At 37.3% G+C, this 27,036-nt stretch overlaps 1 protein-coding gene across 1 annotated transcript in view; it reads right to left on the bottom strand.

The window, feature by feature from the left end:
* Window positions 1-4,109: 4,109 nt before the first annotated feature.
* Window positions 4,110-27,036, bottom strand: part of cps1 (carbamoyl-phosphate synthase 1, mitochondrial) — a 65,002-nt gene continuing 42,075 nt past the window's right edge. Inside the window, exons 30-38 of the mRNA XM_023416670.2 lie at window positions 18,505-18,612; window positions 18,163-18,252; window positions 17,669-17,839; window positions 12,707-12,781; window positions 12,477-12,575; window positions 8,749-8,808; window positions 8,446-8,558; window positions 5,638-5,767; window positions 4,110-5,542 (exon numbers count right to left, since the gene is read on the bottom strand). Of these exons, the coding sequence (XP_023272438.1) occupies window positions 5,429-5,542; window positions 5,638-5,767; window positions 8,446-8,558; window positions 8,749-8,808; window positions 12,477-12,575; window positions 12,707-12,781; window positions 17,669-17,839; window positions 18,163-18,252; window positions 18,505-18,612 (960 nt within the window). The 3' untranslated portion in view covers window positions 4,110-5,428. The remainder of the gene's footprint in view (window positions 5,543-5,637; window positions 5,768-8,445; window positions 8,559-8,748; window positions 8,809-12,476; window positions 12,576-12,706; window positions 12,782-17,668; window positions 17,840-18,162; window positions 18,253-18,504; window positions 18,613-27,036) is intronic.

Here is a 27,036-nt window from a genome sequence, read left to right as displayed (position 1 = left end):
TGAGCTATTGACTTGCTCTTTTCTTTTCTGTCTTAGTATATAGTGACACTAACAATAACACCAGTAGGCTACAGATGAACTTCAATCAACACAGGAATTTTAGAAATAACTTGTAACATACAAATACTGTCTGTGTAAGTAGTCACAGAGCCAGTCAAGCTGACACACCTGACATAGTGTAGATCTAGCTGTAGGTGCAGACCCACAATATTATTGTAATTCCTCTCTTGATGAATAGTAAAAATGCAGTCTAATCTAATCTGTAATTAAATCAGTGATTAATATCAGATGCAGTGGATTAGGAGAGTAAGTCCTATCACTTCCTGTTAAGTTTCCATAGCAAGTATCCTCTGGGAACACCCAAACTGAAGGGTAGCTTGTCAGCACATTGGGTTTCTCTGAATAGACGTATGATTGCAGACTTTTGGAAAGAAAAATGTGACGTGTATTTCAAATTAGAGTTTTATAGTTCATTCTTGACCTTGGAAACAGGTGACTAAACTATCTAACATCAAGGTAAACTTACTGTTGAAATTGCAAATGAAAGTTAACTAAGGCCTAATTTAGTTTTAAATGGCCTGCTACCAACTTTTATCTGATACCCAGCCAGCCTCTCTAGGAGTCCTGGACCAGGACTCAAAGAGAACATTTTAGTTATTTTGGGATCTGGAGTGGTGAGGTGTGGAACAGTCACTGTTGGCATAATTTGACAGAAGTGTCTCCTCACTCTGATAATGACATTTTTATGTAGAAACATTAGTTGTTGCACCTAACTTAAAATCTCCATCATTACACTGCATGAGCTGAATGTGCTATCTATAAATATAACACCACTTTTTAATGAGCATTTTTGAGAATAATGCTTGAGTTTCCCTGATTTTAAGTAACCCATTAATGTACTGTAGCTATTACTAAATTTGAGTTTCGTAATAAGAGACACGAGTCGAAGATGCTTCATGATGTGAAAGGATTGGGTGCTCTTAAAACAATGAGAACACCTGACAGTTGTAATTTGGATTTGAAGTCATATGTCAGTCAAAGTTGAACAGCAGACAAAATAAACTTATATTTAGATTCAGCGTGACGTAGACTTCCTAGGGATATCTCTCAGGATTATCTCCAGTGTCTGTTGGAAAATAAACATCCATAAATCTGCTTGGAAATCATAGAGAAAAGATGCTCCTTATAATAAAAACACCTTTTTCAGTTTTGTCCACTACCAAAATAATCCAGTGACAGTTGTCTGACAGTTGTCCCTGTGTACATGCAAACAAACTGTGTTTAGCTAATTTAATGCTTTTAATTACACCTATTTGCCGAAATATAAACAAATATAGGCTTAAAAAAAGGGCTCAGAGTGTCAGACTTTGAAAATCGCTGTTCTAAGCTAATTGGAGTTGTTAACAGCAATTTTAAATCTAACCAGGAACTCCATATTCTATTTTCTTCCTGACCCTCTCCTTCTTTTACCTGTCTGGAACCACACCACTTTAATGAAGCGCAAGTCTTTCACTGGACTTAAAATGTTTTAAGTTTAACCTTTCCAAAAATAGAGATGTTTTGTTGGTTTGTCAGTTTGCTCGCCGAGGAAGGCTTGCTCTCATAAAGGAACTAAGACCGTAGTGTACTCCCAGAGGGTTCAAGGCCAGCAGACACAAAACAGAAGATCAGTTTTTCATAATAACTGAGTAAGTTTAAATTTAACAACACTACACTTTAATCAAAGTGGGATTTACAGACATACTGCTCAAGACATGGGGGACTACCCTGGAGTTATTGTCAGCAATGAACTTCAGGAGCAGCCCTGTTGCTTGGTTACTGTGCCTGCAGTGAATCGTGACTCTGATGGCCCTGGGCTGCTGAGGTAGAATTTGCCCAACTGAACTGGATTTGAGACTTTGCTTATACAGAATTTGATATTCTCTGTGTGCGAGCGCCAGGTGAAAGAAACCAAAAACACAGAACTTTTCCTTAGAATCATAAATATATTTAGATCTCTCACTCGTTCTTTCTCTCTCTTTCACGTTTTCCTCTCACATCCCTGGCCAATATGAAAGCCAAAAAACTTCAATTATAGCATAGAAATGACACTAAAGCAAAAACTGTTAAAAGACACACTAAAACTAACGGTGCTTGTAGCCCTCTTCAACTACGCGACAAGTGTGTGTGTGTGTGTGTGTGTGTGTGTAATTCAGTAAACTTTATAATGAAGTTCACACCACTCGCATCTCGTCATATTGCAGTTGAAGATAAGAAGCAAGCTTTGACACAGTGGTTTAAATATCACTGTTTGGGTATAATGAAACAGTCACCAGGGCTCTGGTATAAGACTTAACTTCGCTACCACCCTTTCTAGTGGAGAAGTGGACTTAAAGTGACAGTGAGATGTGACTTTTTTTTCTTTTTGCTGTGGCAAGAGTCACAGTGAGACACTGCTATAGTCAGATGCAGTGGATGATACTTGAGTTACCTCTAGAGACTGAGGCAGAGGAGTTGGAAGCTGGTGAGTGTTGTTCAGCTGGAGTAAGGTTGAGAGGGATTTGCAGGCAGATCAACATTATATTAACTTACACTTAAAATAAACTTTGTAGCTATATATCAGCTTTAGCCATGTGCTCGGTGGTGAGTATAGTCAAATCAATCTGTAGTTTATTCCCTTGTTAAGCCTTGTGCTAGTCCTGGTCAAGACCGTCTCATCCACATAGGAAATCTCAGGGAAGTGGCTGTATGCTACTCTGTAACCGAGGTGGCGTCAGTTGACCACATTCTCCAAACCAACCAGACAGTCTTCATCCTTGATGTCTTATCTTTTGTAAAATCAAAAATACTGTTTGAAAACACTTCTGATAAAACATAAATCTTACCTTTGTGTCAAAAGTGAAGGTATGTCTTTAAATCTGGGTCCACAAGCTTTTAGCTATGTATCAGGAATGAGCACGTGTGCATGCACTCCCACATGCCTGTGTGTTAGCACACTGTGTGTGCAGCAGCCTCTGTTGTTTTCTGTTTTTTTTTTACTGTGATATTGAATTTGGTATAGAGAACTGTGGAATTTACTTGTTATTGGTACAGAGTACCAAATTTCTGATATTGTGACATCCCTACTCTACAGTTGGTTAGTTGCAGAAAATAATATAAACAAGGAACAGCAAAGGCAGCCGCTAAAAAAAAATGAAAAGGTCAGTAACACTTTCATAACAATTTGTTATACATGTTGTGTTCACCACTGGTAGTCGTGACTGGCAAGGCCCAATACGAGAGCAACCGTGGGTGTCTACGTCATCAAGTAGTGTACATATTAATGTGGATGTAGTATGAGTGTGGAATAGGTGTGGAAAAGGCCCATGTGGTTTTCAGGGAGAATAAACACCCACTTCAATTTTGTTTCATACCGTCGGGTACGAATGGGTGCTTTCTCCCATCTGACCTTGAGGGAAGTAATGAGCCTATTGCTGTTTGGTGCACCAGAATGAGGCGACGTATTTTCAGTGTCTTTCTGTTTTACAAGAGAAAAGAATTATAGGATGGAGACAAATCGGGTGATTTGGCAAATGTGCATCTGGTTAACTGCCCCAGCGCTGCTTCAGGTGTGACTTGATAAATTGGAGTATTGAAACATGAAATATGCTTGATGACTTGATCCCACAGAGAACAGTACCTCAGACTGCTTGTTATTAACTGCATATTTACTTCCTTGAAGTATAAATTTTTGCATTTTTTGTGTAATTACACACAAGAGCCCCAATTTAAAAAAAAAAAAAAAGAAAAAAAAAAAGGCACAAATAGCAACAGTTAAGTTTACTCATCACTCCATATTTGTGTCAGATTCAGCTTGCACTTCTGTTGGCATTACTTTACTGATAGAAAACCTCTGACAACTCTTTTTAAACTACAGTAAACACAATGTCCTGCTTCACGGCCAGTAGGCTATATTTTGTATTAACCTCTTGTTCTTTGATTCGGTGAGTACAGTTCACCCTCTAACGTTCCAATGCCATTATATTGTGTTGTGTGTGAATGGGCTGTTTACAGCAGAGACTGCGGTGAGGGACGGAAGGCACTTTGATTTTAATGCATGTCCAGTGCACAAAACACACATACACACATCGTTGAGAGAAGACTTTGTTTTATTTCAGTGGATTCTTACATAGCACAAACATGAACAAAACAACAACAAAATTTAACAGAGTGATGGAATTCTTCTGTACATAGTTAAATGTACTTATAGTGTTTCATTTAAAATGCAGAGCAGGTTCAAATGCAGACTCAGTTTGAAAAATTACAGTATATACACACATAAATATGTATATATAAAATATAAAAAGATCAGTTGTCATCAATGTCAAAGGTAGCGTATGAGGCTGGAGCTCTTGAAAAAAGAAAAAGTTTCTTATCATAAAATGCACAATGATTACCTTAATTTCAACTCATCTACATCTTTAAATGTCATTCATATAGTACATGTTCAGTATCAACATCATTTTAAATATATGAATGAGCTCAAATTAGTAAAAAGGCATTTACCATTGGTAAAATCAAAGAGTCATTGCATCAAATTGCCCAAAAATCTAATGTAAAACAAAGAATATAAACCACTGACCATAACGAAAGTGAAAAAACAAAAGCAAAACCCCACAACCACTGCAACACCATCCTTAGGGATTTACTTGAGTGATAAAAGGCAGTGTAATTACATTCTCTGGTACTATTTTATGATAAGTCATCTTTTATTGTGGGTTTATATCCTGTAACTAAAGATTTTTATTACCTAATAATTCATTCACTAAATGCTTTATAGTTCACTTATAAGCCATTTATAAGAAAAACTTTTGGACTACCAGCTTGTAAAAATCTCTTTGGCCTGGTGTTTATCCTCCTCCAGCATGGTACCTGTTTGACAATGACCTTTTGGGAAAGCTCTGTAGACCATCTGGTCCACAGTTCATTTTTAACAGCTGATTAACATTTACAGCTGCAAACTTTAATTATTGTAAGAACCCTTTCTTACTTAATGTCCTGCTGGCGGAAGAAGACCACGCAGTGATTTTTCATCATCCAGCAACACAAAAGTTAATAGTTTACAACTAATCTATAAAACATTAGCTAATTACTGACCAACAATATTTTTTATGCTTTTATTTCTGTTAAGCACATTCAATGACCTCTGTGTATGATAATGTGCTTTACAAATACATTTGACTAGCTTTGCTTAGATACTGGTATAAAACATTGTTAGTTATTATGTTTTGGTCTACATAACTCACACCAGACTGCAAGTCCTGCCACCAAAATAACTAAAACACCTTCTTTACACCATAGGATGGGAAAACAGATACACAGAATATTTAAGAAAGTATATTACAAAAATTTGCTGCCACTTAAAACTTCTGTGGGAACCAAAGGGGAATGAGGGTAAGGGGACAAAGCTCTAGCCCTGCTGGCTAGCCTCTCTTTGTTGGCTTTCTTTCTGCCGGTAGTGAAAGAGGCTGGTAGTGTCAAGCTCACCGGCGTAGTGAATAGCTTCAGCAAACAGCTTCACCACCTAATACATAGGAAAAACAGGAGAGACAGTGTGTAAATGTAAACTGACGTATAAACCACTTTTCCCCAGTCGCTGGTATTGTGACATTTACAGACCTGGTAATTTGTGATGAGTGGAACACCGTGGTCGACAGCCATTCTGCGGATGAGGAAGTTGTCCTTTAGGTGGCGAGTGTTGTTATTGGGCAAGTTGACCACCAGGTCAATATGACCCTCATTGATCAGTCTGTAAAAACGAGCAAAAAAAGTAAAACTGTCATCGATCATAATCAAAAAATTTAAACCACTTAAAAGCACAAGCTGCAATATTTTTGACAGACATCCAAAATCAACCAGTGAATGATAAAGAAAATTATTTGAATATATAGCAGGCCAACATGACCCAGATATATTACTTAATTGAGTGTGCCCATACTGCGCTGTTCCTGCTGGATGTAGACCAGTGGCGATTGCTCTAAGACTGCAAGGGAAGCTCAGCTTCCCCTAAAATGTCAACAAAATAAGAGGTCAAATATGTAGTGTTGTGTGTACATTTCATTGACTAAATATGCGCTAGAACACGTTCATCTTTTGTTCAGAATCAGCTACTTATCACAGGTAACCGACACGACTTCTTCTCATTCATCCCCGCAGCGCCACAGTGCTTTACACAGTGTAGACGCCGAGCGTCTATGGGGCAGTGGGCTGGGCCGGACGCTCGGCTTCTGCATGATGATTGGATGATCTGTGATCTTGAAGTATAAGCATCCACCAGAGCAGTTTTCAAATTTTTCATTCCGTTGTTCGGAGTTGATCTGGAGATGTTACTGACCCTCAGCGACTTTGTCTTTGTTAAAAACGACTAGCGTTGTGTTTGGCGACTCTGCGAATTTACATATAAATAAACGGACACATTTTATGATGTAGGCCGAAAATGAGCTTCCCCTCCTTATAAGACCAGCAGCTGCCACTGATGTAGACATAGGCACTAGGCAGTCCTTTGCTAATGTGTTTGCTGTATGACCAAGCAGTATAAAAGAGCTCTGCTGCTATGAGTTTGTTTCAGACAATTTCTGCCTCCTAGTGGTCAAATATAAACATGCAGCGGGCATGTTTATATTTAGTTGGCCTGATCTTCTTTGTACACATCATTGCAATATGTGGAAAATAATGCTACATTTGTGTTTTAGGTCAGTTTCATGTAATTTTTGTCCAAATAAATGCTCTTCCCAGAAATATTAAAGCTTTTCAACTGAGTGAAAAGTTTAGTTTATTAGAAGTTTTAGAAGATTTAGAATATTTTACCCATTGATGTAGCTCACCTACTCACTCGCAGAATGACAGAATGCATCCCCTAGCCCCTCACCCTAATCCTAACTATCACAACTAAATGCCCAACCCCCCACCAAGTCTTAACCTTCAAACAGGCCTTTGAGGTTATGAGGACTCACCACAATGTCCTCACATTCACAAAATGCCCTCAATTCAATAACTCAAACTGGTCCTCACAAAGATAGAAGTTCAAGTGTACACATACACACAGTAGAGCCCTGACTTCAGTGTTGCCTTTTTCATTTGAAGTCCTTTGACAGGCAGCATTGAATTAGTGGTGAATTCTAATGGAAAATATGGAGGACAAACAGCAGTGACAACAAAGGTCATGTACTTCTTTATAAAGGGTCCAGCCGTGTGTGTGTGTGTGTGTGTTGTCTTGGTCTATGCCTATTAAATTCCCTTTAAATCCTCTTCTTCACCAGCTCATTCCCAAATATGTGGTCCAGATGGCTTCACTGTAGCATGATCATGACTTGTTTGTGGAGTAATTACGTGAAAATTGCAGTCAACGTCAGCCTGCTACAATTATTCTGTGCTGCTAGAAGCTGTGAAAAATGTTGTACCTCTGACAACTGAACTAGATTATTTTTTAAAGTTCCCTATCTTCTGTATTATTCAACAAACAAAAGCTATATATATATATATATATATATAGCTGTATATATATATACACACACACATACACACACACACACACACACACACACACACACACAAGAGTAGAGCAGTCAGCTAAAAGATGATCCCTCAGCACATCATCTTTTAGCTGTATATATATATATATATATATATATATAAAATATGTGCAGGAGGGCATGTTGTACCGCTTATATATGCATTTAGCAAAGCCGTAAACCCAGGCTTGGTCACTGTGCTGAGGCATCATCTTTTAGCTGACTGCTCTACTCTTGCTTACATGTCAGTTCAGTCTAATCGCAGCCTTTGTGCTTAGAAAATCACGTTTTATCATATCGTGATATAATCATAAAAGTGAACACATTCTAAAGCGAAAGTGACCAGTGGCAAATGATTTAAGTTTAATTTCAACAATAGGTGGAAGAAATGTAGACATCTTCAATTTAACTGACATTTTAGTTAATTACACTTACAGTTGTCCTAGATCTTTTTTTGCTAAAACAAAGTTTAGTAACACTCTTGCTTTATTTTTGGCCATGGCCAAATGAAGACCAAGACACTTCAGCTGTATTTTTTTTGATTTCCCCAAAATTGACTTGGCATTGCTCTGACATAAGACTTTCCTCATCTTCCCTATTCAAGCCCTAGTCTGGTTAATGTAATGACTGTGGACTTCAGAGTCTGCTACATCTGCTTTGATCTTGTCAGCATATTACAGTGATAATGAAGGGGCTATGCCCTTAGATCTTAAGGCAGTATCTTATGCTGATTAGATATCCCAATTTTGGATCCAATGAATCACAATTTATGTATTACTTAAGCACTGCCTCAGGAAAACCATAAGTAAATCTCATCCTCAAAGTTTTGACTCAGAGTAGCTTAGCTGGCTTTGTTTTCCATGTTTCCATGAATCTGTCAAAAAAAATTAAAGCATTAAAATTAACATTCCCCTACCTCTTAATGCTAGGCAAACTGGTGTTTTCACCCTTCTCAGTGGGCCAGGCGACTGGAGTGGCAGGTACATCATTGGCGCACAGCCAGGCAGAAGTGGCTTCAGTAGCGTAGAGCTATAAGACAGAAATAGGGCAACATTATTACTGGGGTATGTCTTTTTTTCCATTTCTTAATAAAGGCAGAAACATTACAACCAGGAAGCTCCATCAACCACTATGTCGAAATCACACAGGAAAATATATCTTATATTTAATGAGAAGCCTGGTCTGTAGTGTTTGAAACATTCAAGCTTCCAGCACTCACCTTGAAGCCCTCCTCTTTTAGTTGGTGTGCTGTGGCCAGGAAATTGGGTCGGAACGAATGCTGGAAGGGAAGCAGACACATTTTTGAAAAACAAAAGGATAAAACAACATATGAATACCAGCAGAATGAGTGTTTTGATATGGGGTTCTGTTCAAACATAATGCATAACAGAAATTGTATGAGACAAACTCCATCATGTACTGTTCATCATTGAAAGCTTGTTCTAAATCTGCCCTGATCTCTTGGTCCCTCTTCCAAACCATTAGTCTTACTGTGCTTCAGAATGATGGTAATTAAGACTGTAGATGTTGAGCTATTTTACACTGTGTTAGGCAATTATTACAGAACAAGACAAACTTTGGAGACTAAGAAAGATCTCACAATGCAATGCCATAGCTGCAACACTGATTTTTTAAACTTTTTGTTGCATTAAAGTTAACCAAATATTCAAGCATATTATACTGATACTAGTATCAGTATGATGTATTATTATACACAACATAATGTGCAGAAAACGAAGGGATCTGAATTATTTCAGAAGATACTACAGCTGACATGGCTCGGGAGGAGGCTATACGTCACTAGGTTGGATTTGTTATCAACACAACACAGTGAGGATGTAAAGGAAGAAAAAAAAATCATTTTGTAATGCATTTATGTTGTTAGATATCAGTTTCAAATGACCTACTTAACAGATCCCACCAAGCATAAAGCACAAAAGTGCTGAAAACTCTTCTGTGAGTTTTTGCTGCTGATTTGCAACTGATTATGCTCAAACTGCCCTTCAGCTCAGTAAACAATGTGCTTGTTAAAATTACTGCTGTCCCACCAAAATAATTGTGATATGGTTTGAAATTTTTTGTATATTTTTGAGCCTTAGTAACCTTAGTTACTAAGGCCATATGTGACATATACGTTTCTAATTTGGTGTGCAATTGTGTCACAGCTGCATAATTTGTACAAAAAAAGGTGGGCCTAATTAAAAAGACAGAGGCAGACAGAATCAGAGTGTGTGATAAAGAGAGAGAGAGAGAGGGAGACAATGTGAGTTAAACAGCAACAGGTGGGGAGACAGTAACAACTAAAGGGACTGTAGCTGTGTTATAATATACTAATGCCATAAAATATACACCGTGCACTCTTCTTCATAGTGCATTGTTTTCACTATAATGTACGAGTTGAATAATGAGCAGCAAAACACCAGCACACACAGCGGCGGCGCCCTGACACTTGTCATCATGGATTGACTTGCAACAATTCTTTAGTATACATTGTCCTGTTTTCCAACTGATGTGTGTCAACATTTCAGACTAGAGTTACCGGCTTGCAGTTGTATGCCTCCACCAACCAGCCAAGTTGCAGGAAATATGGTCACAATATCCCCTTCCTGAGTTACAGCATTGAATATTGGCGAGAAATGTTTTTGCAGAACATTATGATGTCACAGTGAAGTCGACCTTTGACCATTTAGATATAAAAAGTAATCTCTTCATCATTTTATCCTATTAGATATTTGTGAGTTATGGCCAAAATGTGTCTTGTGAGGTCACAGTGACCTTGACCTTTGACCATAAATTTCTAATCGGTTCATCTTTGAGTCCAAGTGAATGTTTATGCCAAATCTGAAGAAATTCCCTCAAGGTGGTCTTGATTATCTTATTACATTCAAGAGGCCAAAAAAGGTGTTTTGTGAGGTCAGTGACCTAATTAATTCATCCATCAGTCCAAGTTAACATTAGTGCAAGATTTGAACAGATTCCCTTGAGAAGTTCCGGAGATATTGCGTTCACAAGGCCAAAACCATGTTTTGTGGTGTCACTGTTACCTTGATCTCCATAAACTAATCAGTTCATCCTTGAGTCCAAGATAGATAAGATCAATACTTTATACATCCCCTGGGGAAATTCAATTGTCCAGCAGCTATATACAGTATAGTTAATGTTTGAAGAAATTCCCTCAAGGCGTTACTGATATATTATGTTCACAAGAATGGGATGGCCATACAAACGGACTTACAGACAACTTGAAAATATAATGTTGGTGTGGAGGCACCAAAAGCTGCTTTTGTAGTGTTTTGGGCTGAAAATGAATTTCCTGAATGGGGCTATTTCTAATGTAATCTGCAACTCTACAAAAAATAAAGTTAGCTAATATTATGTTAGCTTTCTAAGTCGTGGAGTACTATATTAAACTAACCTGCTGCTTACTTTAGAGCAGACATACTATCCCTTGTATTTGTGTTGTTGTGTTTTTGCCTTTGTAAAAGCAAAAGGCAACAAAAAATTACACTATCTTCCAGACTTTGGATTACGAAAGTACTACTCTTGTAGGCCTTGCATACACGTTGAAATGTTGTAGACTCCAAAGCTTAATAGAGAAGCCCAGTAATGGTTGCTTAGCTGTGACTATGCAATCAAGCAAACAGTTGGCTGAGGGATTTAGCAAATGTAGAACACAGAAAGATGGCAGCAATAACAGACAGACAGACAGACACAGTGTTAAATGTGTAAGGATACGCAGTATGATGCATCTCTAATATAGGACATCCACACCCAAACAAAATATAAAAACTGAATAACTGTGTTTCTATGAATTTACTTCTTGAAAATATGTAGCTCAAGGGCTGGTAACACATTAGTCAAATTTGCCAGCAGAATATTCATAACACATCTACATGAGGAATACTCTACCAACAATAACAGTTTAGTACAAGGGAGTCCCCATACTAATATGACATTTCAATACTGCCTGTGTGAAACTGAAATTTACCGCCCTCAAGCTTGAGGCCACAGTCTTTTCCACTAGACTGCCTCACAAGATTGCACAGTCAAATGAAAACAATTTTAATCCCCCTTCCACAATATTTGTTTAAACGGTAGGAGGTAAATCTCAGTGTTGCTCTGTGTTCTGTATGTCGACCCTAACTGTTGCTGCTCATCAGCCATGTTATAGTGAGTATGTGACCCCAGGCACTTGCCTTGAAGTGGACCTGTTCCCCAAGAGCACCAATTACACAGCTAGTGTTGTGAGTGCTTTGTTCAAGCTGCATTAGTCAAACTCACAGTTTGGCAACCCAGGGTAGCAGCGAGACTTAATTACTAAAACTCATGTAATGTGCTGTCATTAAAAAGTACAGAGCCCAGGCTTACATTTTGTTCTTTTCTGTGGGTGTGGATTGGGAAGGGTATGGAGATGTTGTTGCAGCACAATTATCTAGAAATGAGGATTCAAGACTTCTTTTGACAGAGCATTCGGTTGATGAGGAAAACATTTTTACATTTCACTGGTTTTGTCATTTTTTTTTTTTTTTTTTTATGAGAGGTTCATTTACACCTTGGGTGATTTTATAATGAGGATCATGTTTCTTTGACTGGTTACTGATTGAGTTTTATGTCTCTTTAGTGCCTCTTATTATCACCATTAGATTCCCGCATATTTTCCATTCATCTGAGGGGCATCATCTGTTCCTCCCTAGGTCATTCACGCCTTGTCACTTAGGAGCTGATCATAGTTTTAAGTCACTTGAGAGTTGGTGGTCGCAAAAATCAAGGTGTGGTTTGATTTGAAACAAACTGAGGAGTGCCAGGCTGGCAATGTGAGAAGCTTATACCCTAAAAGATTTAGGCCACCTGTTCAGAAGGCACCTCACATTGGGTGACTTGTGGGCAGGAGGTACCGTAAGGAAACAAACAGGAGGCAAGTGGACCTCCAGATGGCCGAGGTCTTACCTGAATCCCAATAAGGATCCCCTTCTGTGGCAGCTTGAAGCCTGTGGAGAGCATAGCTTTCAGGAAGGCTGAATAAATGTTTGGTCCAAAACAAGCCACCTGCAAGAAAACACATGAACAGACCCCACATGAGAAACTGTTAACACTGACTCTCCAAATTAGTTGGGAGAAAAAAGAATTACACAAGAATTAACGGAAAAATTGGGTGGCATTGTTTTCAATTTGCTCACTTCTCCAGTGGAGGCCATCTCACAGCGAAGCACAGGGTCTGCATCCCTCAGTCGTGGCCAGGAGAACATTGGTGCCTGGTGGAAGGAGGGAAGAGGGAAAGATTTGTTTTGACATGGTTTTGAAATAATAGGACATAATCACATGTGATGCTAATGAGCTACTATTGAAACTCCACTTCCTTTTAGTAATCTCCTTGTTTAGTTGCAACCAGCACTTGAGTCACAATGTCATTTGTTCAGCTAAATCACAAAGATGGTTTCCCATTCTCCTTGTATTGTTGACCATTTATATACAAATTCCCACTGACTGACCATGAAAACCAACTGCTATTACCAAAGCAGTGGGGAATAGAAAAGAACATCCAATAAAACAGCAACCAATAGATAATCATATGCCATATTTCTAATTATGATACAGAATGTTTGTTGTCAACTGGAAACACTTGCTGCCACCTATAGGGGAAATCAAGCTTGCATTACCTTAAAAAGTAACTAGTGAACTGAGGCTGGCAGTTGTATATGTATATGGAAGAATAAAGGTCCCTGTCTGTTTAATGACAAATAAAAACTCATACAGACGAAATATGAGCGATTTTTTTCCCCCAATACCAATCATTTCATTTTGCAAACCACCATTACTGCTTCAGCTAGAAAACTTTAAGGGCACATCAGAAAATCAGAGGAGAGAGGGTGAAGCTTAGATTAAAAATTTTAAAAAATTAACATTACAACTGCTGGTACAGACTAAAAAAGGAAATCCAAAAAAAAGGGGACTTCTTAAACTGCAGGACACCAGTCTCTTTAATGACCTGTTTGACATGCTGTCTCCATGCTGAGAAGAAGGGGAAAAGAAAATAGGTGGCTTCACTGACAAAGCAACACCAGGGTGAGCCAGAAGAGGAAAGGAAGCTTGGACTAGAAGAGAGAAAATGAAATACTACTGAGAGGATAGGTCAGGAAGTGAAGACAGTGAGGAGAGAAAAAAATAAGAGGAAATTAATAAAATGACTTGAGTGCAGACAGGGAATGTAAGAAGGAAAATTACATAATAAAACAAAAGGAGAAGGAAAGGAGGAGATACAATTACAAAAGTTAAAAGTGAAGAAAATGACTGTCAGGAAAATGCAGGAACAAGAGCAGAACGCAGCATCCTCTTGTTATTGTGTTACAGACAAATTTAGAATATTGGGGCACCATGTGGAAAGCCATTCTTATTATTTTTTTATGTAAAAGACAACCCCCATCACCTAGAAGAAAGAAAGGAGGTGTGGCATTGTGTGGCTCATGTGTTCACACACACACACACACACACACACACACACACACACGTAGAGGCAAGGGCCACAAGGGGGGGATTCATCCTTGAAGCGGGCTATCTAATCAGCTGAATGTAATGTTAGCATACTAATGTAAGAAGGGACGCAAAGAAGAGAATGCAGACAGAAAACCAGCATCCCTTATCATGGCTTTGTTCAAAGAGTTGGAGAAGGGAAGTGTGCAGAGATAAAATGGTGGTATATAACCAAAAAAGAAAATGAAATAGGGGGAGAGGAACACGAACAGAGATGGAATAACAGTGAGGGTGAACTTTCGATATTACAATAAAAAAACAAAGACAAGGAACTACAATAATATAAATGGCAGAGAGGACAATTTGTGAAACAAAGAAATAGTGACACAGAGACATGTTTGCAGGTCTCTGAGTAAATGTAAATCCAGAACAGTCGATTTGTACATCATCCAAATGAAGAGGGATCCTTATCCACCAAATCTACTGCAGCCACTTCTTAGTCATTAAAACTACGAAGCAGATATGAAAGTGGAAATATAATCTATCCACAAGCAAGAGGCAAAGAGAGGAAAGCAGTGAGAAAAATGGCATCACCAACACCCGGAGAGATTTAAATGCTGTGAAAATGAGAAAACCATACACAAGTCTTCATGAACAGAGAATGGTGTGTCTTAGTAACAGGATGTATGTGACTGTCACAGTAACCAAGCCTCTCTAACCACAGCATCCAACCAGCACACACACACAAACATTACCGCCCCATCTCCCTATCCCACACCGACCGCCCACTCCTAACAGACAGTAGAACTGCGAGGCTCCGCAACATGAACAATGTTATCTTGGGGCAGCAGCTGAGCTCCAGTGGAAAAGGGAATGAATAAAGTAAGACATTTCCACATAACATTGTTGCTCACTGTAGGCCTTGTTGGAGGCGGAAGTGGCACCTGTGTAAATGTCTTTATATTCCCAGCTGAATGGAAATTAACAGCTACATTTTGTACCTACAGATTAATGAATGGTAATTCATTATTCATTGTCATTAATGAACGACAATTCATTAATCTTTAGGTTTTTTTTTTTTTTAATGATACTGCAAATGACAGATATTTTGATAAGGCTCCATGTTCTGAAAACTGCTGATGTGACCTGATGTGGAAAGGAGAGCTAAATGGTTGGTAGGGTAAGGTGAGTTTCTTTTTTTCCTTAAAGGGGATTGCTTTTGAATTTCTAGATGGCCAGTACGAGGTGACTGCTGTTGTTTTTGGTGTGGATTCCAGAGTGTAGCTAGTACACACATGTAGCACATGTAGCATTAGTGACAGTAGTGTTTCAGTGTATCATTTGGGAATAAAGAGAGAAAATTGTGGTATGTGGGAGGGGATTTAAAAAAATTTCTCTTCCTGAGTGGCAGCAGCTGGACTGTCGCAGGCTAAAAATCTGGAAAAAATTGAAAAGAAAGGATAAAACTTTGATAGATACCTGTTAAAAAAAAATGTCAAAAATGATTTAAAGCAATAAAGTTCTATATATAGTGACCCATTCAAAGTTGAAATAAATGTATTCTGTCAAATGACTCCCATTATTGTCTATAGAGAAGTGTGTTAGTGCAAATGTCTAAAACTGTATAACAGCCAGAAGTCAAAGCACAGATGTCAGTAGGCAACATTTTTCAGTGTATCATCTGTACATGTGGGAGATAAAACTGTGTGACACATTATCTGACAGGGTGGATATATGTAGTAATCATTATATGACACATAACGAGCAGATATTTCTGTGCTAACGTGCTGTTTTTCTGGTTATACTTGGCATTAACATAGCCTCCTTACATTAAAGTGTTTCTATGTTTATGATGTCTACGACGTTTCGAGCTTGGTTTTTCTTGGGTCATTAGGTTCACAAGAATGTGTCTATTTCAGGAGTCACCATAATGCCTTGCATGCCATGGTCAAGGGGACAAAATATCCAACTGTTGGAGGTTATTTTTCTTCAGCCATTAAGTGTACACGGGGGAGGGACACCAAATCAGCTTCCTCCTCCTCAGATGTTGTTTTCATGCTCTTCTTCCTCTTAGTGTCATAAATACAACTGTGTTATCGTTCCTATGAGTTTGTGTATAGAGACAGAAATTACACAATGGGGACTTGTTAGTGAAAAGAAAACAACATGGCCTCAAACAAGGGACTGTCAGAGGAAGAGACAGCAAGAGCAACAGAGTGAGGTTGAGAAGGAATGAGACAGATAAATGAAGATGGTGTCTCTGGATGACAATGACTTGAACCTTGTGATGATACAGTGAACTTAGTGTGAATACATATTGATGGCACACACTTCAGGCTACAAAGGCTGTATAATAGTTTCAGACATCACAGTGTGTTTACAGTGGGGGCTTGATGTTATGGCGGCAGTAATGTGTTTAACGGGAAGAAAGAAATTAGCACTACTTCATTAAACAATCGTCATGTAATGTGGCACAGTTTCCAGCACAGCCTGTATCAGTCAGGGTATATGAAGTCTGTATCGTAGACTCCAAGTAAACTCTGGAAGTCTTTTAAGCTTGGTGCCTGGAGTATTCAGAGCTCTGATTAATATTCCTCACCACTGTGCAGCCTAGAAATTGAAAACTTTAGGTGGTGAGGAGGAGTGGGGGATTATACCTGCGTGATTGGCTCCAAACTACAGCCATTGTTACAGCAGCTCTGTTGTAATTAGAGGGAGAAATTACTTTGGAAAAAATAGCTTTGGAACAGTTGGCGACACGTAAACTCTCTCATACCCAATCTAAGAAGTAAGCCTCCCAGCCAGTATGAGAAAGCACCTACTACTCCCCACCATCATGCCTAGTAGACGGGATGGAGCAGTAATTGCTGTCTTTGTTATGTGATCCAAAGAAAGTTGCACTAGCAGAGCCTGCACTACCTATTAAGACATCACCCAAGTAGGGCTCTTTACATAAGAACTAATTTTCCGACTATACATAATATATCAGACTGTAGGAAGCTCAGAAACATGGTTATTAGGGACTTGTAACAGGTAGCTATTACCCCTCAGCTCACCATTGTAGTTTTGGCTTTGAAAACAATACATAACTCAATAGGCATATAAAAACCTTTAAAACACATTGTATACTATTAAAAATCCCTGTCAGTAAATACAGAGGAGAGCTGCAAAGGAAATTTAGTTTTCCCGTTGCTTAAAAGGCACAGAAAAGCACAGGTGTTACTAACGACATTAACAAAAAGCTACATTCTATTCAAGCGTCCCATTAAGTCATGACAGTGTCACCGTGAGCCAGTATGCACAATACTAGGACCCTGAAACTTACATAATTGACTGTCATATTTATACCTGTGCTTTTCCTACTATGATATGTCTTCTGCAAAACAAATGCTTATCATGATTATCATTCTGGTTCTTATAACTGCATCAAAGCCATGCTTGCCCTGTTACAAAACCATTTCACAGGGCAGCCAATGACAAGAGCATGCTTGTTGTGTTGTTGAGGCCTCCCTTACTTATAGGGCCATCAATTTCTTATTAATTTATTTATCCATCCATCCATCCATTCACTCTCTGTATTAAAATTAACATTCAAATAAAACGAATTAAGAAGACTGAAGAAAGCCAGTCACACAGTCCCTAGCTGTAAACAGTTATTTCAGTTTTCTCACCTTGATGCCAACATAGTCTACAGGAATGATGGGTCTCTCCAGCGAGGGCAGGCTGGCCTCATCCAAAGGCTCTCCCACCATCACTTTGGTTGCCACATTGATAAAGTCCACCCCAATTGTTTTTGATACAAAAGGGAAGGAGCGTGACGCCCGCAGATTACACTCTATCACCTAAAAGGATACACAGCACAAATATTGTCATTGCAAAAAAGCAGACAGGTTAATGTGCACATTTGCTAAGGCTAATCAACAGATAAACACGCTCTGTGCAAACACATTGATTACCAATGCACACACGTGGAACAAATGGCAAAAATATATACATACACATTTTCTGTATGTGTACTGTAGCTGGAACATCAAAACTTAAGGCAACATTGATCATAAAACCCCAAGACAAGTTGATTTCAGTTTGTGAGTGAATTGCATTTGCTGCAACCAGATGTGAAAATGCCAATCTATCATTTTGTCATACCCTGGGAAATAATACCTACCATGACATCATTGCCTTTAACCAGAAACTGAGTGTTAAAGGGTCCTGAAATTTCAAAAGCTTGTGCAATTTTGCGTGTGGCACTCTTAACCTGAGAGCAATGGAAAAAGAAAACAGACACAGGTAATATATACGAGGTTGTCTGTAAAGTGTTTCATACCACAGTATCTCCCTATACAGATATGATGGAGAAAAAAATGCATAAGTACATTATGGTTGAACTACACATGGGAAAGAGTTAAAGAGCTTGTTTTCTATAGAACATGAACTTGTTCATCAAAAATTATACTACAGTTGAAATGGTTTGAGTCACTCTGTAAATGCTGAGGATAATTTAACTGACCTTTTCTAGTGCCCCCTGGCTAATAGTCTGGGTTGGTAGCATTAGGGTGGCATCTCCTGAGTGTACCCCAGCGTCCTCCACGTGCTCTGTTATGGCATGGACCAGAACCTGGACAGACACACAGTGATTATGTCACACTTAAAATATTTGCATGCAGATTATAACTCTAATAAAACAGAAATCCAAAGCAACTCAGCCTTTACACCCTGTTCTCTGATGAGATTTTTTACAGACTTAGAGGCAGATGGTCTCCAGACTGGATGTATTTATACAGTATGTCACTGTGCAAAATAGTATACAAAAGTGCAGTGTCAAAATATGTTGAGACAGTTCTAAAACAGTGAGTGATGCACTGCATGTAGAGGAAATAAATATATTCAGTCAACACTGTTGACCTGACTGAAAAAGGGCTCAGGAGAAAGGAAAAAGGGCCCATACTTGTTGACAGAGCTGGTAAGTAACCATGCACGTGCATATGCAGTGTCAAAAGAATAACTTCCAACATTTCATCCACAGGAAAGGAGATTTGTATCACCAAGCAACTGCGAATGTGTGTGTCTGTAAATGAGCTGCTGTGTCATTAGTTCATTTAAACTGCTGCTAACCACCGCATTCATTAGCACTCTTCAGATAGAGTCTGTAATTAATATGTATTATCTCTGACTTTTCCACTCTCCCACACATATACTCACTCTCTCTCTCACACACACACATAGGCTGGCCAGGAATAATGAAGCCTGTTTGGTATTCAATGAATGGACAGCTTGTTAATGTGATACTGAAGATAAAGGAGGGGCTGCATTCAGGGAAAGTAGAGAGAGAAAATCTACCATACAACTGGTTTGCCCACGTTCAAACTGACACCCTTGAAATGACTCCCAGGGCCTAGACAATAGAAAAATAGACAGGGTGTTGAGGACAAGTACCCAGGTGGCTCTGCTGTGTACTGCAACTTACAATGCTAACAATTAAACAGTTTTAAGTTTTCCATTTTACTGTTAATCTGAGACTTCCATGATTACATGGGACATCTTAAACATCTAGCTTTCAGTATTTGATAGAATGTTCTTCTTTTGTGACTTTGAAGTAACACTGAAATCTGACCACATTCACACACTATTGAAAATTTAAATGTTTTACTCTTTCCATTATCTAATATTTATCCATTGGGTTGTTGTTTTTACTTTTAAACTTATAAAAGATGCAGTTCAACAGGAGAGGAAATCAAATATAAACAGGTAACTTTCCAATAAATGGATTCAAGTATTTTAGGAGTTTTCCATAACCTTCTTTGAAACAAACTAGGTTCAACATAATGTTAGCATATATGTGCATAACATTCATAATAGAGCAACAAATTTACAATTAACGGAAAAAGTATCAAAAACTCATGTTGGTTAATTCGGTTAATACTTCCCCAATGCATGTGTTCATGAACTGTCCCCTTAAAAAAAAATCATGTTCAGTTACGCGCCTCCGCCCCATCCTACTAACATTGGTCTGTGTTAACTGTTAACCCTAAGCGAAGATAGCAATATTGATGACATGAGCACAAACACTGAGCCTCAAGTTTCGTCCACACTAATAAGTTTTAGTTTTAAAATGCATCACTTTTGCTACATTTACACCCTGCTTCCACACTACTCCAGAGTTTTGGAGCCTCTAAAAAAGAGACTTTTGTTGGCCCGTTTTAGTCGGTAACTGGTGTTGTGCTGTCATCTGGATGGGCAGAAACTGAGACTTTTGGAAACAATGACGCAGACATCTGCCTCATTTCCTGAATGGGTCTCATCAGTCACATCTACCAGACAATGGTGAATGCAACATGGATAGGTCATTCATTTAATCATAATCGAGGTAAAAGTTTGAAGAAAAAAAATCGCATATCTGTGGCGCACGTCAATCAGGTATGAAAACCCTACACTGATCTAATGTAAAAAAAGACAAAAATGATTTAGTGGCACCACTTTCCTGGATTTTGGTTTTCATGTATTCCAGTCTCCCTATCAGATCTGTCTGGGCTGTTACATCTTTTCATTGAAGATGGATGAGATTACTTCCACTTTATTCATCTACTGGGCTCACTATCTTTCATACCTCTCCATTTAATAGGAAAAATAATGGAGGACTGAATAAGGCAAGACTACTGAGATTAATAACAATGTTACGGTTATATATTAAAATATGGTCAGGGTGTCAATATACAGACAAGATAGACAAATAATCTTGTTTTCCAGGCTGCTGCACAGTGCAAAACTATGTTATATTATGTAGAGAATGTATACTGTATGAAACCTACGTTCTGGTGCTTGTAATTAAAGCAGGCAGAACATAATAGGTCTGGTGTATGTTGTCTTTCCATATACGTACTGACAACACAAGGGCATGGCAATGGTTACAGACAAAAGCCTGTATAACTGGTGTTGGACCTCAGTCCATTCAAATGGTGGAGGCCACATGTTCTTTTGTGTGTACAGACAAAGAACAGCCATTTCAATTCTGTCCCCCAGTGTCGTATACCTTTCACACCTGGGTGTGAAACCCACTCAGGTGCCTAACAACCAGGTAGTATTGGTCATTGTGTGACATGTGGCCCAGGGCATCACCAGTTACCATGCCAGCAAAACTCAGCTGTTCTCTCTCTGCTCAATTCCAGGTGTGGGACAAGCATGGCTCTCAGCACCAGGTTAGCACTGCTGCTACCTGAAACCTCTTCTCTACAGGACTGCTGACAGCTGACAGCATACTTCTGCACTGCACTCTTTCTCAACACAGAAGTCAAGGGTGTAGGTTATTGCTATTGTGGCATGTGTCAGGAACGTGCAGGAAGAGGAGTACAGGGATCTGACGATGGCCTTCAGTGAATGGAGCAACAAGAACTGCCGCCTTCTGAACACCTCCAAGACCAAGGAGATGGTCATCGACTTTTGGAGGTCTACGTCCACCCTTCAGCCAGTCAACACTAGAGGGAATGACACTGAGTAGGTGCACACTTATAAATACCTAGGAGTGCACCTGGACAGTAAACTGGACTGGTCCCTGAACACGGATGCCATCTACTGGAAGGGGCAGAGCTCAGGTCCTTTGATGTCTGCAGTGAAATGCTGCACATGTTTTATCAGTCAGTGGTGGGGCAACAGCATGTCAGACATGAACACAGGGAGACTGGATGAGCTGGTCAAAAAGGCTGGGTCTGTGCTTGGCAGGAGTCTGGACTCACTCAGGACTGTTGTGGAGAGATGCATTGCAATGTAAGATGGAAGCCATCTTAGACAATACCAACCACCCTCTCCACAATGTTCTGGCAGGACAGAGAAGCAGCTACAGCTGCAGCAAATGTGTCATCTCGCTGGGGTGCAAAACAGAGAGGTTCAGGAGATCCTTTGTTCCCACTGCCATCAGGCTATAAAACAACTCTGCCAAAGGAAGTTATTATTAACTGTTATTATTATTATTATTATTATTATTATTACCAGTGAGCTACTGGAAATGATAAATAAAGTGTCTGTCTGCCTATGCATTTTAGTATGTCTGCTTATATTATAGACATATGTTACATAAATATATATCCATCCCAAAGCCTGTCATTATATAATAATAATATATCCTCTTATAGGTGACACATGTGTTAACATCACTCCTGTACATATACTGTATGTCATAAGTTATAGTATAGTAAGGAATAAAAATGTCATAGCTAGTGAGGCATAAAATATGCCATAATATAGTAAAGCATAAAAAGTCACAGTAAAGTTCTATGCCATTAAAAATGGCATAGAATAGTAATGGCATCACAATTGGATTAAAACTAAGGAGCCAGTGGTGGACTTCCAATGCAGAATGAGACCCCCCGCCCATGTTGTCCTTAATGGTGAGGGGATGGATATGGTGGAGACCTACAAGTTCCTGGGGGTGTAACTCAACAGTAAACTGGACTGGTCAGACAACACTGAGGCCCTCTACAGGAAGGGACAGAACAGGCTGTTCTTTCTGAGGAGGCTCAGGTCCTTCAATGTGTGCACTAGGCTGCTATGGATGTTCTACCAGTCTGTGGTGGCCAGTGTCATCTTCTTTGCTGTGGTGTGCTGGGGGGAGGCATAGGGAGCTGCGGCACTTTGAATATGAAGTATGTGAAAATGGCCCGCTCTGTGGTGGGCATGGAACTGGACAGTGTGGAGACAGAGAAGAGGATGAGAGGAAAGCTGAAAGCCATCACGGACAACATCTCTTATCCCCTCTGTGCTGAACTGAAACAGCTCAGGAGACTACACAACGCCAAAGCACCCACAGTTTAAGGACTCAAATCTGTATATAACAATAGAACCCGGACAAACTGAATCAATCAACTAATTCTTTATATCTGTTTATATGTGCACATGTACAAAAGTCTACTCGTATAGAAAAGCCTATTCATGTATAGAAATGCTTACCTTCTTAAGTTATTGTATATTTATTTCTAATGATCTTATTTACTCTAGATTCTGTTTCTATTCTTATTATATTTCTTTATTACATTTAACCCCTTGTGCTGCTGCTGTGTCAATTACAATTTCCTCTATGGAGGATCAATAAAGGTATATCTTGTCTTGTCTGATCTTTTCATCAACGTCACAGCATAGTGAGGCATAAAAATGTCATAATATAGTAATAATATAGTAGACAAAAAAATTCAAAGTATCGGAGGGCTTAAAACATAAAAAAAGAAATCATAAATTCTCGAAAAATGTCATGCTATTGTATGGCAAAGAAAAAAAGTCATAGTATACTAAGGCATAAAAAACATGAAAAACGTCATAGTATAGTATGGATTAAAACATCAAAAAAAGTCATAGTATAGCAAGGCATAAAAATGGAAAAAAAATCATACTTTAGTAAGGCATAAAAAATGTAATAGTATAGTATGGCTTAAAATGTCAAAAAAAAGTCATAGTATAGCAAGGCAAAAAAATGGGAAAAAAAATCATAGTTTAGTAAGGCATAAAAAACATGAAAAACGTCATAGTACAGTATGGCTTAAAACGTCAAAAAAAGTCATAGTATAGCAAGGCATAAAAATGGAAAAAAAAAATCATACTTTAGTAAGGAAAAAAAAAACATGAAAAACGTCACAGTATGGCTTAAAACGTCATAGTATAGCAAGGCATAAAAATTGAAAAAAAAAAAATCATATTTTAGTAAGGCATAAAAAACATGAAAACCGTCATAGTATAGTATGGCTAAAAACGTAAAAAAAAAGTCATAGTATAGCAAGGCATAAAAATGGAAAAAAAATCATAGTTTAAGGCATAAAAAATGTCATAGTATAGTATGACTTAAAATGTCAAAAAAAAGTCATAGTATAGCAAGGCAAAAAAATGGAAAAAAAATCATAGTTTAGTAAGGCATAAAAAATGTAATAGTATAGTATGGCTTAAAATGTCAAAAAAAAGTCATAGTATAGCAAGGCAAAAAAATGGAAAAAAAAATCATAGTTTAGTAAGGCATAAAAAACATGAAAAACGTCATAGTACAGTATGGCTTAAAACGTCAAAAAAAGTCATAGTATAGCAAGGCATAAAAATGGAAAAAAAAATCATACTTTAGTAAGGAAAAAAAAAACATGAAAAACGTCACAGTATGGCTTAAAACGTCATAGTATAGCAAGGCATAAAAATGGAAAATAAATCATAGTTTAGTAAGGCATAAAAAACATGAAAAACGTCATAGTATAGTATGGCTAAAAACGTCAAAATAAGTCATCGTATAGCAAGGCATTAAAATGGAAAAAAGAAATCATAGTTTAGTAAGGCATAAAAAACATGAAAAACGTCATAGTATAGTATGGCTTAAAACGTCAAAAAAAGTCATAGTATAGCAAGGCATGAAAATGGAAAATAAATCATAGTTTAGTAAGGCATAAAAAACATGAAAAACGTCATAGTATAGTATGGCTTAAAACGGCAAGGCTTAAAAATTGAAAAAAAATCATATTTTAGTATGGCATAAAAAACATGAAAACCGTCATAGTATAGTATGGCTAAAAACGTAAAAAAAAAGTCATAGTATAGCAAGGCATAAAAATGGAAAAAAAATCATAGTTTAAGGCGTAAAAAATGTCATAGTATAGTATGACTTAAAATGTCAAAAAAAAGTCATAGTATAGCAAGGCAAAAAAATAGAAAAAAATGTCATACTATAGTATGGCAAAAGAAAATCATAGTATAGTAAGGATAAAAATGTCAAAAATGAGGCATAAAACGTCAAAGTAGAATAAGGAATGAAAATGCCTAAAAACGCCATAGTATTGTAAGGCATAAAATACATGAAAAACGTCATACTATAGTATGGCTTAAAACGTCAAAAAAAATCATCGTATAGCGAGGCATAAATATGGAAAAAAAAATCATAGTTTAGTAAGACATAAAAATCATGAAAAACGTCATAGTATAGTATGGCTTAAACCGTCAAAAAAGTCATAGTATAGCAAGGCATAAAAATGGAAAAAAAATATTAGTTTAGTAAGGCATAAAAAACATGAAAAACGTCATAGTATAGTATGGCTTAAAACGTCATAGTATAGCAAGGCATGAAAATGGAAAAAAAAAATCATAGATTAGTAAGGCATAAAAAACATGAAAAACGTCATAGTATAGTATGGCTTAAAACGTCAAAAAAAGTCAGTATAGTAAGGCATTAATTGTCAAAAAAAGTCATAGTATAGTAAGGCCAAAATTGTGAAAAAAAATGTCATAGTATAGTATGGCAAAAGAAAATCATAGTATAGTAAGGATAAAAATGTCAAAAATGAGGCATAAAAACGTCAAAGTAGAATAAGGAATGAAAATGCCTAAAAACGCCATAGTATTGTAAGGCATAAAATACATGAAAAACGTCATAGTATAGTATGGCTTAAAACGTCAAAAAAAGTCATAGAATAGCAAGGCATAAAAATTAAAAAAAAATCATAGTTTAGTAAGGCATAAAAAAATGTCATAGTATAGTATGGTTTAAAATGTCAAAAAAAGTCATAGTATAGCAAGGCAAAAAAATGGGAAAAAAATCATAGTTCAGTAAGGCATAAAAAACATGAAAAACGTCATAGTATAGTATGGCTTGAAAACGTCATAGTATAGCAAGGCATAAAAATTGAAAAAAAAATTCATATTTTAGTAAGGCATAAAAAACATGAAAAACGTCATAGTATAGTATGGCTTAAAACGTCAAAAAAAAGTCATAGTATAGCAAGGCATAAAAATGGAAAAAACATATTAGTTTAGTAAGGCATAAAAAATGTCATAGTATAGTATGGCTTAAAATGTCAAAAAAAAGTCATAGTATAGCAAGGCATAAAAATTGAAAAAAAATCATATTTTAGTAAAGCATAAAAAACGTCATAGTATAGTTTGGCTTAAAACGTCAAAAAAAAGTCATAGTATAGCAAGGCATAAAAATGGAAAAAAAATCATGGTTTAGTAAGGCATAAGAAACATGAAAAACGTCATTGTATAGTATGGCTTAAAACGTCATAGTATGGCTTAAAACGTCATAGTATAGCAAGGCATAAAAATGGGAAAAAAAATCATAGTCTAGTAAGGCATAAAAATGTCATAGTATAGTATGGCTTAAAACGTCAAAAAAAGTCATAGTATAGCAAGGCATAAAAATGGAAAAAAAATCATACTTTAGTAAGGCATAAAAAACATGAAAAACGTCATAGTATAGTATGGCTTGAAAACGTCATAGTATAGCAAGGCATAAAAATTAAAAAAAAATCAAATTTTAGTAAGGCACTAAAAACATGAAAAACGTCACAGTATAGTATGGCTAAAAACGTCAAAAAAAGTCATAGTATAGCAAGGCATTAAAATGAAAAAAAAAAATCATCGTTTAGTAAGGCATAAAAAACATGAAAAACGTCATAGTATAGTATGGCTTAAAATGTCAAAAACAGTCATGGTATAGCAAGGCATAAAAATTGAAATAAAATCATAGTTTAGTAAGGCATAAAAAACATGAAAAACGTCATAGTATAGTATGGCTTAAAATGTCAAAAAACGTCATAGTATAGTAAAGCATAAAAATGGAAAAAAAATTTGAGTTTAGTAAGACATAAAAATAAGTATGGCTTAAAACGTCAAAAAAAGTCATAGTATAGCAAGGCATAAAAATGGAAAAAAAATCATAGTTTAGTAAGGCATAAAAAACATGAAAAACGTCATAGTATAGTATGGCTTAAAATGTCAAAAAACGTCATAGTCTTGCAAGGTATAAAAATGGGAAAAAAAATCATATTTTAGTAAGGCATAAAAAACATGAAAAACGTCATAGTATAGTATGGCTTAAAATGTCAAAAAACGTCATAGTATAGTAAGGCATAAAAATGGAAAAAAAAAATCATAGTTTAGTAAGGTATAAAAAACATGAAAAACGTCATAGTATAGTATGGCTTAAATTGTAAAAAAAAAATGTCATACTATAGTATGGCAAAAGAAAATCATAGTATAGTAAGGATAAAAATGTCAAAAATGAGGCATAAAACGTCAAAGTAGAATA

The sequence above is a fragment of the Seriola lalandi genome, unplaced genomic scaffold (genome assembly GCF_002814215.2).
Source record: "Seriola lalandi dorsalis isolate HSWRI2012SDOR001 ecotype SW California unplaced genomic scaffold, Sedor1 jcf7180002054568, whole genome shotgun sequence".
In the NCBI taxonomy this organism is placed as follows: domain Eukaryota; kingdom Metazoa; phylum Chordata; class Actinopteri; order Carangiformes; family Carangidae; genus Seriola; species Seriola lalandi.
The sequence above is the reverse complement of the archived record's forward strand: the minus strand, read 5'-3'. Positions and strand labels throughout refer to the sequence as shown.